We start from the raw sequence: 16,755 nt of genomic DNA, 5'->3' as shown, positions 1-16,755 counted from the left end.
TGATGGTTCCACAGTAATCCTGGGACGTGTCGTGCGGCTTCTGTAACGACGGCGTTCAGCGTGTTATTGCTGGAAAAATAATAAAACACATTCATATGCGATGTTCTCACTGATGCTAGCAGCGAGTTTTTAAAGAAAAACATGGAGGTGCGTAGTTTCAGTGAAGTTTGTAGGATATTTGTTTAGCATTATTACACGCGTCACGTTTTGCTGCTGTTTTGTTTAACGCTTTTCACCGATAATGATGTTGATATTGACTTTAAAATTAAATTTTTTGGGGGGAAATGAACACAAAGTACTTACACAACACAAAGTCTGATTGACAGATGTGTTGGATGAAAAACTCACCAAAAATGTTTTACTTAGAATTGTACAATAACAATGCCAGATGGTGCCTATTGCTTTTATTGCACTTAGCCTTTATTTAAGCAGGAAACGTCCCATTGGGATTATACTTATTATTATTATTATTATTATTATTATTATTATTATTATTATACTTTTTCAAAGGGAGTCAAAACCGGCAGCAGCACACGACACAACTAGTGATTGTAAGACACTGAACAGACAATACTAAGAATATATAACACACAATACACAACACACAATACACAGCACCACGAGGACCAACACACAGGACGCGTTCACTTTGAAGGTGGATTTAAAAGCATTCAAAGGAAACCAACACATGGAGTCAGTCTGAGGTCTCTGGACCAACGTGTGGGTCACACCACCGTCCTGTGTGAGCATTAATAATGACCAATTATATATAATAATATACATAACTCTTCACCCACGTTGGCTTTGGATGCAAACTCTGCAAATACGAGTCATAATTAAACGTGGTTGTTTGTTCCACCGGTGACGTAATGGAGGTCCGTGGATCACATCAGAGTCACATTAGAAGGACTGGACAGAGAGGTTAATTAAGAACGTGAGACGCCCAAAGGCTCTCTCTCTCTCTCTCTCTCTCTTTCTCCATCTCTCTCTCTCTCTCCATCTCTCTCTGTGTCAGTGGGGTTTCATCACAGCTGGATTTATTTCACAGCAGAGCCGCTGGGATTAGCAGTGACGTTCTCATTGAGGGGGTTTGGAATTTTATTCTTCAGGTTTATTCATCGTGCTTTGACTAAAAGAGTGAAAAAAAATAGAAGAGACCCAAGGAGCTGAATTTAAAACTCTGTTTTTTTACACTTTTGAATGATTCCTAAATTTGGAGCACATTATACGAAAACCTCTCGGCGAAATCCTGTTTCAAATGCAAATACCTTAAATTCCTCTCTGTTTCCTCCTGTCCTCAGAAGTCCTTTTAGTTTTTCAAGGTTCCTGACGTACACACAGCAGCTGGTCGCTGCTGTGTGAACATTTCAGGATACTACTTAAGCACGAGGTTTGAGGTACTTGTACTTTGCTCAAGTACCTCCATTTAATGCCACTTCACACTTTTTCTATCCGCGACTCTTCAGATATTTTGACTTTTAAGTCATAGATTTGATGGCTGAAGTTTCAACACGTTCTTATTGCAGCTGTCCAGTATGACAGCCTGGAAGTGACGCTTCAGACTATAGTGATAGATTATAGATAGATACTTTAATATCTAGGGGACATTTTGCACATGTCGTTTACATGCATTCACTGTCTTTTTCAACTTTTTCTTCACATTCATCACCTGACTTCCTCCTTTACTCCCATCAAAACTACATCATAGTATCATAACTATGACAATACGTTTACTGAGCCGCCATATTGGATGATTAGTTAGCAGCTATTTTACAAAAACGTGCAGAGATTATAAAATATTATGTTTTAGTATGGATTTAACTACCAACAGTCCATACAGTAAGTAATTGCTTACATGTATATATGTAATATACACAAAATACAAGACTATAAAATAATATTTAATTGCACTCACCGTTATTTTTACTTTCAATATTTCAAGTACATTAAGCCGATAGTACTTTTAAAATTGCGTTTACATGTAACTGAATTTTTTTCAACTATTTTCTGAATTCTTGTGCTCGATCTACGTTGTATATTGTATATAGCTGTATTACATGTAAAGACAATCTTGTTTTTGATTAATTTATAATAATAAACAACAGTGTTCTGTGGTTAATTTCTGCTTTCTGCAGGTCAAGGTTTAGCGTAGCAGACAACATAACAACATAACAACGTAGCAACGTTGCGTTACTACGTTGCGTTACTACGTTGCGTTACTACGTTGCGTTTCTACGTTGCGTTACTACGTTGCGTTACTACGTTGCGTTACTACGTTGCGTTTCTACGTTGCGTTTCTACGTTGTGTTACTACGTTACGTTACTACGCTACGTTACTACGTTACGTTACTACGTTGCGTTACTACGTTGCGTTACTACGTTGCGTTACTACGTTGCGTTACTACGTTGCGTTACTATGTTGCGTTACTACGTTGCGTTACTATGTTGCGTTACTATGTTGCGTTACTATGTTGCGTTACTACGTTGCATTACTACGTTGCGTTACTACGTTGCGTTTCTACGTTGCGTTTCTACGTTGCGTTACTATGTTGCGTTACTATGTTGCGTTACTATGTTGCGTTACTATGTTGCGTTACTACGTGGCGTTACTATGTTGCGTTACTACGTTACGTTACTACGTTGCGTTACTACGTTGCGTTACTATGTTGCGTTACTATGTTGCGCTACTACGTTGCGTTACTACCTTGCGTTACTACTTTGCGTTACTACGTTGCGTTACTATGTTGCGTTACTATGTTGCGTTACTATGTTGCTTTACTATGTTGCTTTACTACGTTGCGTTACTATGTTGCGTTACTATGTTGCTTTACTATGTTACGTTACTATGTTGCGTTACTATGTTGCGTTATTACATTGCGTTACTACGTTGCCATACTACGTTGCCATACTACGTTGCCATACTACGTTGCCATACTACGTTGCGATACTACGTTGCAATACTACATTGTGTTACTATGTTGCAGTACTATGTTGCGTTACTACGTTGGGTTACCACGTTGCATTACCACGTTGCGTTACTACATTGCGTTACTACATTGCGTTACTACATTGCGTTACTACGTTGCGTTTCTATGTTGCGTTACTATGTTGCATTACTATGTTGCATTACTACGTTGTGTTACTACGTTGCGTTACTACGTTGCGTTACTACGTTGCGTTACTACGTTGCGTTACTATGTTGCGTTACTACATTGCGTTACTACGTTGCATTACTACGTTGCGTTACTATGTTGCGTTACTACATTGCGCTACTACATTGCGTTACTACATTGCGTTACTACGTTGCGTTTCTATGTTGCGTTACTATGTTGCATTACTATGTTGCATTACTACGTTGTGTTACTACGTTGTGTTACTACGTTGCGTTACTACGTTGCATTACTACGTTGCATTTCTACGTTGCGTTACTACATTGCGTTACTACGTTGCGTTACTACGTTGCGTTACTACGTTGCGTTACTACATTGCGTTACTACGTTACGTTACTATGTTGCGTTACTACGTTGCATTACTAGGCTGCGTTACTACGTTGCATTTCTACGTTGCGTTACTACATTGCGTTACTACATTGCGTTAGCACGGGACATTAGTCACTTCACTAAGTTGCGTTAGCACTTTACAACGATAGCAAGACAAGTAACCATGTTGCGTTGCCATGTCGTGATCCGTCACACAACCTTCTTCATAACAAACGTACTTATTTGATCTCCTAACCCTAACCACTTACTTTCCGCTTTATTTTGAAAGACTGTGTTGAAGGAAACTGCTGCCTAAGAGGAACATAGAGCGTCATAGTTTGACATTGATATATTTGTCCTATTCTCGTCTCTGTCTTCTTCTCATTCTGAGCAGCGTCATCTGTTTTCATCAAATTTTCATCCAATATTAATTTCCATTCGGTTGCTGCTCTCATCAGAATCGCCTGACAGTCTCTACAAAACCGCATTTATTTTTCAACACGTGTAGCTCCGGTGTGAAAAGGCGGAAGTAACGGCTTAAGTGTGAACTCACATACAATCGCCTGCTGCTACATGCGAAGGGTAAAGAACCCCTCATGAATAAACCACCGCCGGGGGAAAAAAAGCCCTCAGTCACCTGAACTCACCTCGAGACAGGAAAAGCCCATCAGTCACATGTAGTGAGTGACGGTAAACATGGAGCTCAGCTTCTGTCCTAAATTCACCTTCAGCAACGCAACATGACAGAAAAAAGAAAACAAGCAACAACAAAATGATGAGAAGAAGAAGAAGAAGAAGAAGAAGAAGAAGAAGAAGAAGAAGAAGAAGAAGAAGAAGAAGAAGAAGAAGATCTCAGCTGCTAAACTGAGCAGACGCGTTCCTTTTAACGAAAACTGGAATGACGTAACCGACCGCCGGCCTAATTTCACCTCTGCATTTCCTCGTGTGGAGCAGAAAATAATAATAATAATAATAATAATAATAATAATAATAATAATAATAATAAACTATGCAAAAGGTTTGGCGTGCCGGATGTGGGTCAACCCTGAGCCCACGACCGGAGTCTGATTCACCTGGAAGTGCAGCGGCAGCCGGACCGCTAATCTACCTCTTCACCCGCCTTCGCCGCTCGGGGGGGATTACAACAATAGGATTTAGGGTTTATACTTTCCCATATATCTTTTTTTCAGCTCCGTGACTCCTTTTCCCTTCTGCGCTTTCATCAACCTCATGTGGAACAAACGGCAGGCTGCGATTTGCTTCGTTCCAAACTCTGCCTTTTCCTCCTTTTAATTCGGATTTGATTTGATTTGGTGCCATTAAAGTGCCTTACAATCGTAGGTTCCCAACACGGGGGGCGGGATCCTGCAAAGTGGTCGCAAGATTAGGAGATGATGAAAGTTAGGAAAGAAACCACTTAAAATAATTTAGTTGTTTATTAGGAGATGTTAAGTAAAAAAGGCAACTATAATCAGCTTGAGCTATAGCCAGCATTTAATGTAATGCCTTATTGCTATTTATTCTTTATTAAGTGGACAGTTTTTAGGATGTAAGGAAGGAAATAAATTACTAATGCGACTACGTAATACTTTAATTTCTTCTCTAAATTATATTTTTTCTTCTCAAAAAACATCTTAACTACGAGGTCTGTTTAGTCGCCGTTCCGGAGCTTTTGATCATCAAACATGATCTTCATAAGCATAAATATTTGATAGTTTTTCTGCGTAATTGATAATCCTTGCTTCGGGATTGCTTTGAAAGATTTGAAGACATCCCCTCACTGTTTTCAGACATGTTATAGACGAGAACACAGAGAAGGAGTTCAAAGTGTAAATAACTCAAAGGAAACACGACCTTGACCCCGAACTCCATCCTAAACCCGACCCTGACTCCGTCCTTCACCCTGGATTTAGACGATCTAATCCTGAGCTGGACTCTCTGGCACGGGTCCTCACCTCACTGGCCCTGAGAGGACACGCGGTCCTCATAAAGACGGGAACACAGGAACGTGCTCACACACACTAAAACGTGTCAAACTCAATCAAGCAGCTCCAGACGCGGCCGGCACGAACACATGCCCTACAACGGCGAAATGCACGACAGCACTCGCAAATGCACTCATGCATGCTCACCGGCTGTATAGATACAATCTCTCCATTTCTCTCTCTCACACACACACACACACACACACACACACACACACACACACACACACACACACACACACACACACACACACACACACACACACACACACACAGAGGACTGTACAGATTGTTTACTGCAGGCTCATTGTTGCATTGTTGTGGGTGTTTTTTTGCCCTCTACCTAGCAACACACACACACACACACACACACACACACACACACACACACACACGATCAACCAGCTCTTCAACATTCCCCGCAGGCCTGACAGCTTTACTCCTTATTCAATCCAGCAGCCTCGGGCTGATGAATCCGACTGGACACGTAGAATTGATTGATTAAATGCTTCAAAGGCAAAACCAACGAAAGAAAGTAAGAGGAAAAGAATAACAATAAAAGAAGCCCTGATACATCTCAACAGTCTTGACATTGTGCTTTGTCACTTTTACTAAATATATCCAGATCAGTTTGGGGAAATTAAATAAACTGACACATTTGCAGGTCTCCACTTTATCTTCATCGCATCAAAAGAACTCTTGGAAGGCTTCATGAAAGAAAAGAAGGAGTAAAGCGGTCCTGAGGCTGATACATTGATAAACGTGTTTTTGACTTCACAGCGATGTCAAAACAAAGAGAGACAAAGGTTGTTGAAGTCATCATCATGTTTAAATGCTGCTGTTTCCCATCAATAGTAGCTTCACACACACACAAATGTTCTGTTTGCAATAATGTTAATTATTGGACATTTGCAGCCGCTTGGTTCAACTCAAACTCTCCCCACAAGGTCCAGATGGAGCTTTTATTCATGTGATCTTCATCAGCAGGTTGACGTAAAAACAGGACATTTTAACATCTACATTTTCATAATAATTAGACAAACTCCCTGTGCTGCTGAGGAGCATGTGGAATGGTTGAAAGTTATGAGTCTGTTCTCACTGCCATCGCCTCAAAAACGCCAACTTGGTCACTAGTCCTGAGCTTCAGACCACTACGCTACCACCGCTACGATGTTGCGCTACGATGTTGCGCTACGATGTTGCGCTACGATGTTGCACTACGATGTTGCGCTACGATGTTGCGTTACGTTGTTGCGTTCCGATGTTGCGTTCCGATGTTGCGCTACGATGTTGCGTTACGATGTTGCGTTACGATGTTGCGTTACGATGTTGCATTACAATGTTGCTTTATGACATTGCATTAATACGAGGCGTTACCATGTCGCGTTCTTAAGTTGCGATAGCACTTTGCGATAGCAAGACAAGTAATCACGTTGCGTTACCATGTCATGATATGTTACGCAACCTTCTTCATAACAAACATAGTTATTTGATCGTCCCTGATTGTCTCTCAACTCTCAAGCACTTTCCTGTGAAAACACAAGTTTATTTTTAAATACGCGTTGAAGCTAACGGGCGTAAATTGCTGTGTCCTAAACTGCCGCCTAAGGGGAAGACAGGGCGTCATAGTTTGAGGCGTAGGGCCACTGAAGCTGCCATGTTTGCCGAGTTAGGAGTGAGAAGGTGTTGTTTTTGACTGGATGTTGACTTTGAAATAGTATTATTTAAAAACATAATGAAGACAAAAGACACACGGACCACGTTACCAGGACTAAAAAGCCGGGGAGTCTCAAACACGGCAGCGCTCCCGCCTCTGCCTCTCGTAAATTATGCATTTCCATAAACAAAAGTTTGGGCGTTGAGGTGAAAAGTTCCTTTGTTTTTCTTTTTTCTCCTCCCCTTCTACATTGTGAATCCATTATGAGCCTCGTCTCTGTTTGCTGCACGGCTCGGCTCCTAATCGCGCTCCACGCTACCGCCATGAAACATTGATGCGCCGTCGTTCTGCCCGGTGACGAGCGGTGAATCTTTCAGGAGGAAAGCCGCCGGGATTCAAACCCGACCGCCGTCCTTCGTGTTTACACCGCCGACGACCACCTGACAAACCCACAATGTTTTATTTCCGATAAAAGCACGAGGAGGATTTCATCCTTTAAAAACAACACATTTGGGGTTTTAAACAATTTGTCTGTGTTTTGTTTGGGTGTTCGGAGACAAAGAAACAGGCGTGGGCCCGATGAGGAAAACACAGTGTTTGTGTTCAACCGGTTACTCCTCCTTCTTAAAGATCTTTCCTGTTTGGATGCTTTTCTTGAATGCATCCAAACAGCTGCAGGACTCAACATTAAGGGCAGATATGGAGGATCAGCCCAATTGAAGAATTTGACTCATAAATCATCTTTGTCGAATCCCCAAGCCTCATATTATTCTTTGGAAAGCAGTAAAAGCTAAAGTCATTGTGTGTTTTTATCAGAGTCACCCTCTCTCATTCATATATAACGCCTCGCTCTTCCATTCAGCTGATATCTCTGTCGAGGCACCGGGACACGGGGAAAAAACACTGTTGGAGGGATGAATGAGAAAAATGTAAATGTGAACGTTTGGCGGTATCACAGACGTGACGGATGTGTTCACCTTCGTGTGTCGTCGCCTCCGTCGGAAGCGCAGCAGCTCCTTGTGTTGGCGGGCGATAAAGTTGACGGCGGCGTACTCCAGCAGGGCCGAGAACACGAACAGCAGACACACGGCCATCCAGATATCGATGGCTTTTACGTAGGACACCTGTGAGGGGAGGGGGGAGGAGTTAGAGGCGTCAGGGTGGAGAAGCAGGAAGTAGTGCCAGAACCAGGAAGTAGTGCCAGAACCAGGAAGTAGTGCAAGAACCAGGACGTAGTGCCAGAACCAGGAAGTAGTACAAGAACCAGGAAGTAGTACAAGAACCAGGAAGTAGTGCAAGAACGAGGCTGAGCAACGAAAGCAGCGCTGCCTTCGAGTTTCAAAAGTTTCTCCTGTAGTCTTTCTCCACATTATGATATGCAGTTCAGGACACTGCATATCATATTTTTACTCAAATCCTCAAATGAATAATTTGTGCTCTGTTTAATATAATGCATCTTTTTAGTCGTGGATTAAAATCAAATCGTATTAGAGCAAAGTGCTCCAAGGTGAGCGTGCTGGAAGAATATTTCCAGTCAAAAAAATTACATTTGAGGATGGAAACTTATATATTGAGCGTGCACATTAGTCATTATCTTATTCATGCACTGCATGAATACTAATTTAAGTGAATCATTTATATGTATATATATACTTCTGCATGGCTCTACAGTCTCGTCTGTCAGGAAAGATTTCCTCCTTTCAGCGAACAAGAGCACATCTTTATACCATCTTGATTTTTGAAGAAGACTTGAAACTAGAGATTGAGATAAACTCATGTTTACAATGTTTACTGAGGGAATACATCAAGAGAAGTAGAGTCATTTATATAGACTTCTATACAACCAGAGGAGTCGCCCCCTGGTGGTCAGGAGAGAGAATGCAGCTTTAACACATGAAGCATAGACTTCTATACAACCAGAGGAGTCGCCCCCTGGTGGTCAGGAGAGAGAATGCAGCTTTAACACATGAAGCATAGACTTCTATACAACCAGAGGAGTCGACCCCTTGTGGTCAGGAGAGAGAATGCAGCTTTAACACATGAAGCATAGACTTCTATACAACCAGAGGAGTCGACCCCTGGTGGTCAGGACAGAGAATGCAGCTTTAACACATGAAGCATAGACTTCTATACAACCAGAGGAGTCGACCCCTGGTGGTCAGGACAGAGAATGCAGCTTTAACACATGAAGCATAGACTTCTATACAACCAGAGGAGTCGACCCCTGGTGGTCAGGACAGAGAATGCAGCTTTAACACATGAAGCATAGACTTCTATACAACCAGAGGAGTCGCCCCCTGGTGGTCAGGAGAGAGAATGCAGCTTAAACACATGAAGCATAGACTTCTATACAACCAGAGGAGTCGACCCCTGGTGGTCAGGAGAGAGAATGCAGCTTTAAGGCTTTTTAAGGCCTGTTATCAGACGTTAAACCACTGTTGGAGTGGGAAACCTTGTGGCTGGAAAGAGCTACTACATGAACACGTAAAGGTAATAGTTAAAGTTGATTAAACGGACTAAACAGAGCGATGGAGGAAACATCTACATGACAGCGATTTAATCGGCACATGACAGCCGTCGGGTGTCAGCAGCTTCTCCGTAGGAAGACGGACCGGGTCGGGGCCGTCCAGATAATAAGTGCTAAATGGAGTCTGGTTGGATCATTGTCTGATTGTTATCTGCCCGCCAAGTGCCATTATTCAAGTGCATTCAGCGGGGCTGTCATAACAGCTCTGAGAGGGAGATCCCCGCTCCGACACAGATAGGAGAGAAACACACAATCAGCCGTTTAAGATCCAATTAAACTCTGACTCCAGGATCACTTTCACAAACACACAGCGGTGCTTTGTGATTCATGCGCTTATCTCCGCTGAGGCCTGAACGCAGCTGGTTCACTCGGGTTGACGGTCATCCAGGCAGAGGAGGAGGAGGAGGAAGAGGAAGATTCTTACACTGACTCCTATTTAAGAACTGAGTAAAAATAATGACAAAAATACATTCTTAACCTTATGGCATTAAGCCCTGTTTTACGAAAATCCGAATGGTTAATATATCCATATTAAATTCCGATTATCTCCTCAACCACAAGGCCTGTTTGAATAATTTAAAAAGGTGTAATATACAGAAAACCCTTGGGAACATAGATAATAAGTTCATATATGTGCTACTGGTATATTGGTTTACGATTGTGCACAAAAAAGGAATAAAAACTATATTTTGCAAAAGAATTATAATTAAAAGTTGTATTTTCTTATTGTAACTATATTTTCTATATTTGAATTTAATATATAACATATCTCTATATGTTAAGAATATCTGTGCAAAGTTTGGCTTTGATTGAGTGAAGTTAAGTATTTGTAATAATTATAACAGATTTTAAAGGTATTTAACAACCCCTTCCTTTGTGTTAAAAACAAAATAACTTCCATTTTATTACATTTTTTTGCACACAGAAAAGTACATTTATTTCCCGCAACTTAAATGGACATATTTTTATGCAAATGAAACATGTTTTGAGATGTCCTCTCTATTATGTTATTTATGAGTTGTTTGGATGGAAATCTAAAATGAACTCAATAAATTGGAATCAAAACCAGATCAGGAAAAACAGCCTTTTAAATGTTCTCTTTTCCTCCCTGATAAACCTTCACATCGTAAACAAATTAATTCCTTCTCTGAAAGGTGGTTGAAAGGCATTCTGGGAAAGTGAACCACTGAGTGCAGTAATTGCAGCAGATGGAGGGAGAGGCTGAGCGGCACGTCTCTAATCACTTTCCTCCTGTCATTTATCTTCACGGCCTTTTCAGCCCAGAGCTGCACACGTCAGACAGGAGCTGGAAGAAGCTTCAGTTCTTAAATTGTTTATTTACATTTTTGATTTAGCGCTTAAAAAAGATCTTTCAGTTAAAAATGAGGAAGAAAAACACTATACAAGACTATGAAAACATATATTTTTTTAAAGCCTAATTATATCTGATTTGTGAGTTTGGGTAGATTTGAAAAGTATGATTAATAGATTAAAGGTTTCAGTAAAACAAAACCAATCATGTTCTTAACAAAGTCACATCCCCTTTAATGAGTCTCATAATTAGTCTATACATTACTCTGGAGGAACAGGAGCATTATGATGTATATTATTATTAATATTATTATTATTAACACGTCTCAGTATCTCAGTATTAATCTTAAGAGTGATTCAGTATTAGTTTAATATCAACTGTCAACATGTTGTACAGTCATTTAATTGAATTAAAGGTCTTAAAGGGACAGCGTGTCGAGTCTGGCCTCTAGCGTCCTCATCACTCCTCCTCCTTCCTTGCATCCTTTCCTCTCCTCTCCCTCCTCCTTCCTTACCGCCCTTTCTCTCCTTTTCTCTCCTCTCCTTCCTCTTCGCTCCTCCTCCTTCCTTACATCCTTTCCTCTCCCTCCTCCTTCCTTACCTCCCATTCTCTCCTTTTCTCTTCTCTCCGTCCTCATCGCTCCTCCTCCTTCTTTACCTCCTTTCCTCTCCTCTCCCTCCTCCTTCCTTACCTCCCTTTCTCTCCTTTTCTCTTCTCTCCGTCCTCATCGCTCCTCCTCCTTCTTTACCTCCTTTCCTCTCCTCTCCCTCCTCCTTCCTTACCTCCCTTTCTCTCCTTTTCTCTCCTCTCCGTCCTCATCGCTCCTCCTTCCTTACATCCTTTCCTCTCCCTCCTCCTTCCTTACCTCCCTTTCTCTCCTTTTCTCTTCTCTCCGTCCTCATCGCTCCTCCTCCTTCTTTGCCTCCTTTCCTCTCCTCTCCCTCCTTCTTCCTTACCTCCCTTTCTCTCCTTTTCTCTCCTCTCCTTCCTCATCGCTCCTCCTCCTTCCTTACCTCCTTTCCTCTCCTCTCTCTCCTCCTTCCTTACCTCCTTTTCTCTCCATTTATCTCCTCTCCTTCCTCCTCACTCCTCCTCCTTCTTTACCTCCTTTCCCCATCTCCTTCCTCCTCACTCCTCCTCCTTCCTTACCTCCTTTCCTCATCTCCTTCGCCTGACACGGTTCATCCCTCCTCTGTGTCGCGTGAGTCGAGCCGTGTGTTTATAAGTGTGCGCGACTACTATCAGTCGCGCACACTACTGTGTGTGTGTGTGTGTGTGTGTGTGTGTGTGTGTGTGTGTGTGTGTGTGTGAGCAGAATGCCCACCTAAGCTCAGCTGTGCTGTGTGATCATTATTGTGACAGCTGAACTGCAGAGGAATCACGGTTCACTTGTTCAATTTTTAGAGCGCATGAAGCACCTAATGTCAACAAACACTATGTGTGTGTGTGTGTGTGTGTGTGTGTGTGTGTGTGTGTGTGTGTGTGTGTGTGTGTGTGTGTGTGTGTGTGTGTGTGTGTGTTGGGGATTACAGCTTCCCTGGACATAATTATACAATCCTAGCTCACGCACAGTCTGGCCGTTCTTCTTCTCTTTTTTTTTCTCCCTTTAATCTGAAAATCCCTCACAGGAAAAGATTCCTCTCTGTGTTTAAAAAAAGTTATTTTTCTCATCTTTGATTCCTTGAACTTCTGTTGATTGTGATTTGTTTCTCTCTCATTTCTCCATCTGTGTTCCCCTTCGCTCCCATTGCTCTCGCCCTTCTTTCTTCTCTTCCTCTTTATCCACATTCCCCTCTTTCCCTCCTCTTTAAATCTTTAATTCCACCTCTAAACGTCTTATTCAGCGTCCGGTTGTTTGATGCTCTCTCCTCTTCCTCTTCCTCTTCCTCTTCTTCCATGTCTGGTTTCAGAAAACCAAGATGGCGACGGACAAAGTGCTGAACTCCAGGCTTCAAAACATCCACAAACCGATGATGACGTCACAGCGACCTCGTCCACTTCGTTCCTAACGTTTACGCTTCAGACGGGAATTCTTCAGCAGAAATTTAAGCTCTTTGGATATTCCTCCAATTTTCATATTCATCCTTTTCTGCCAATCGCTCACTACAGTGTGAAGAGAACATCAGCGTCCTCAAACTAAAGGACAAACTTACTGTTTTTATACATCATTTATTTTTGCTGTACAAAAATAACGTTTAAAAGGCTGCAGGAAACAATTCCTACAAAATAAATGTTCAAAACTGGATGAATATGAAAGAGAGAATAACACATGAGAGTTATCTTCAGATTCATTCTGAACTGCTTTTAATGAAAAGATGTTTTCATCACTCGGCTGCAAAGTCTTTTTTTTAGATTTGATTTATTATTGGATCGCTCGTCTCTCTGTATTAACTTTGTATTGCTATATTCAATTAAAGGAAGTTATATATTTTGAGAAATACTCTCAATACTCTTCCTGGTAAAGAGTCTAGAGTAAAGAGTCACCGTCAAAGCTCACACGTCAACATGTTTGTTTAAACAGCAGCAATAAAAAGTTTGGATTTTAATAAATGCTCATAAACTATTTCTTGGCAAAGGTGCGCTTGATTGGTCCTCACCTTGGGCAGCGAGGCTCTGGAACCGGAGCTCTGCGTGGTCATGGTCAGCACGGTGGTGATGCCCAGGCCCACGCGGGCCGGGGCGGCGTCCATGTTGATCCAGAAGGAGACCCAGGACAGGATGACGATGAGCAGCGAGGGGATGTACATCTGGATCAGGTAGTAGCCCATCTGACGCTCCAGGTGGAAGCGAGCCTCGATGCAGGTGAACTTACCTGGAGGAGGAGGAAGAGCGCTTTCATTAAAAGGGAGGAAGATGAGAGGAAGAGGAGAGGGAGAAAGAGATGGAAGCTGAAGCATTTGAAGAGAGGAAGAAGGAATCCAGGTGATAGAATAACACGGACTATTGCAACGTCTCATAAAACAACGGTTCGTATGATATATATAACAAAAAAATCTCCTCATTTGATGTTTTTTTTACTATAAAAGTATCAATTTCCACCAGTTACATACAGTCGTTTCAAAATGGGATCAAAACTGCTACAAAGTGTCGTTACTGAAGTCTGAACGTTACACACATCCCAATATTCTTATTCCACACTGGTCTGGCTGAAATATCCCTGTTCTATTACACACACACACACACACACACACACACACACACACACACACACACACACACACACACATACACACACACACACACACACACACACACACACACACACACTAGTCGCACTAGCTCTGGACGCCTGCTTCATTGAATCCATCATCAGTCAACATCCTCCTGGATCCTCTCTGTGGACCGAGAACAAACATCTGCAGCAGACGACTGAAATGAAAGGACACACACACACACACACACACACACACACACACACACACACACACACACACACACGCTTCATTCCATCTATCAGACTCATTAATGTCTGAGTTACTTCGGGCGCTTGACCCTTTTTTATTATTTATTCTTGGACATTTTTCAGCACACAAAAAAACACATTGGTGTGAATCTCATCGCTGCTTTAAGCTGCAGTGTGTGTGTGACGTGTGTGACGAAAGAAGTCACAAATAAGTTATTTTGAATTGTGGGATTCATCTCTGAGCAGGAAATTGTGAGCTCATGAAAAAATGTCTTATTTAAAAGACCCAATGCACCAATTAATTTAACGATGACGACGCTGATTTCATAATGAGAAACAAGCAGCGCGGCAATAAAAACAATTATAAAAAGTTAACTTCTGCCAAACAAAATAACAAGAGGGCATATGAGGTAGTATCCATTCTGAGCATTAAATATTTATTTAAAAAGTTAAAAGAAAATCAGCGTTCAGAAAAAAAACCTTTTATAGCATGTTTTGTTTAGATGTATTCAGGTTTTAACCTCATGGCATCAAGCCCTGCTTTCTGAATGCTTAATATATCCGTACTAAATTCTGATTATCTCCTCAACCACAAGGCTTATTTGAATAATGACAAAATATATAATATACAGAAAACCCTTGGGAACATAGATAATAAGTTCTGGTATATTGGTTTAAGATTTATAATATATTTTGCAAAATAAATATAATTAAAAGCTGTATTTCCTTATCGTAACTTTATTTGCTAGTATTTAAATGAATATATACCATAGCTCTATGTTAAGAGTATCTGTGCTTTGATTGAGTGAAGTTATGTATTTTTAATAATTAAAAGGAAAAGAAAGAGGTTTTCGCTTCATAACGAGAGCCAATCATCTCGTCTCACGAGGTTTCTCTTTGGGAAATTAACTGAATTTGCAACTTTGCTCTAAAGAACAATCTTCTTTTCTTGTGCCGTGTCGTCTCCTTGTGTTATCTTCCTCTGAACACTGGCAGTCTTGTCCCCCGGAAACAAACAAACAGGTGGAGCTGATGAGACATTAAAGGAGTGATCCAGAGAGAGAAGGGATTAGAGGACTGGCAGTGAACGGGAGGATGAGCCGGAGGGAGAGAGAAATATCGCCCGACCGGCGACGAAGATGACAGCTTCCTGAGACAAAATGTCATCTCGACTTCGGCGCTCGCGCTAAGCCAAAGTGTAAACCACCGGCGGGAAATCAGAGCGACACAAATGCTCGGCTTTGCAGAATATCAAACAGAACCCAACAAGATAAAGACGGGAACACAAACACAGCAGGTGGCTTATTTTGGGGGTTCATGACGCCGGTTACTATGTAACAGCCAGAGAGACGGAGAATATCTCTGTGATGTGGAGCTTAACGTTGATAACCCACGACGAGCAAAAGTTATAAAATCATACATTTGACGAAATTAATTCAGTGCCGAATTCATGAAGAATGGATCACGGTGGTTTCAATCTCTAGTTTCAAGTCTTCTTCAATACAGCATGATGCTCATTTAGTAAATTATGGTCATTTAGAGTCAAACAGACCATAAAGCAGGGGACGCTTTAGGGGCGGGGCTACAAGTTGATTGACAGGTTTCGTGTTTTCGTCTTATAACTTTAACCCTTTTTACTTCATGGACGTTAATCGGCACACTAAAAAATATCTTGATTGTTCTTAGTTCCGCCCTCTCGTGTCACCAAAAATCAAAATGGCGACGGCCAAAAACCAAGATGGCGACGGCTAAAAACCAAGATGGCGACAGCCAAAAACCAAGATGACGACAGCCAAAAACCAAGATGGTGACGGCTAAAAACCAAGATGGCGACAGCCAAAAACCAAGATGGCGACGGCCAAAAACCAAGATGGCGGGAGCAAAAAACCAATATGACGACAGCTAAAAACCAAGATGGCGACAGCCAAAAACCAAGATGGCGACAGCTAAAAACCAAGATGGCGACAGCTAAAAACTAAGATGGCGACGGCCAAAAAACAAGATGGCGGGAGCAAAAAACCAATATGACGACAGCTAAAAACTAAGATGGCTACGGCTAAAAAACAAGATGGCGGGAGCAAAAAACCAATATGACGACAGCTAAAAACCAAGATGGCGACAGCTAAAAACCAAGATGGCGGGAGCAAAAAACCAATATGACGACAGCTAAAAACCAAGATGGCGACAGCTAAAAACTAAGATGGCGACGGCCAAAAACCAAGATGGCGACAGCTAAAAACTAAGATGGCGACGGCCAAAAACCAAGATGGCGACAGCTAAAAACTAAGATGGCGACGGCCAAAAACCAAGATGGCAACAGCTAAAAACTAAGATGGCGACAGCCAAAAACTTAGATGGCGACGGCCAAAAACTTAGATGGCGACGGCTAAAG

General features: G+C 41.7%; 1 protein-coding gene across 3 annotated transcripts in view; it reads right to left on the bottom strand.

The window, feature by feature from the left end:
- glra1 (glycine receptor, alpha 1) overlaps positions 1 to 16,755 on the bottom strand; it is a gene marked incomplete at both ends in the record, with an annotated part of 112,720 nt that overhangs the window by 10,635 nt on the left and 85,330 nt on the right. For all 3 annotated transcript variants that reach the window (XM_079228283.1, XM_079228284.1, XM_079228285.1), the window contains 2 exons: positions 8,099 to 8,245; positions 13,558 to 13,772. In XM_079228283.1, the coding sequence (XP_079084409.1) occupies positions 8,099 to 8,245; positions 13,558 to 13,772 (362 nt within the window). The remainder of the gene's footprint in view (positions 1 to 8,098; positions 8,246 to 13,557; positions 13,773 to 16,755) is intronic.

Source organism: Taurulus bubalis, assembly GCF_910589615.1.
Source record: "Taurulus bubalis genome assembly, chromosome: 13".
NCBI classification, from domain to species: Eukaryota; Metazoa; Chordata; class Actinopteri; order Perciformes; family Cottidae; genus Taurulus; species Taurulus bubalis.
Note: the sequence above shows the minus strand (reverse complement) of the source record. Positions and strands in the feature narration are given on the sequence as shown.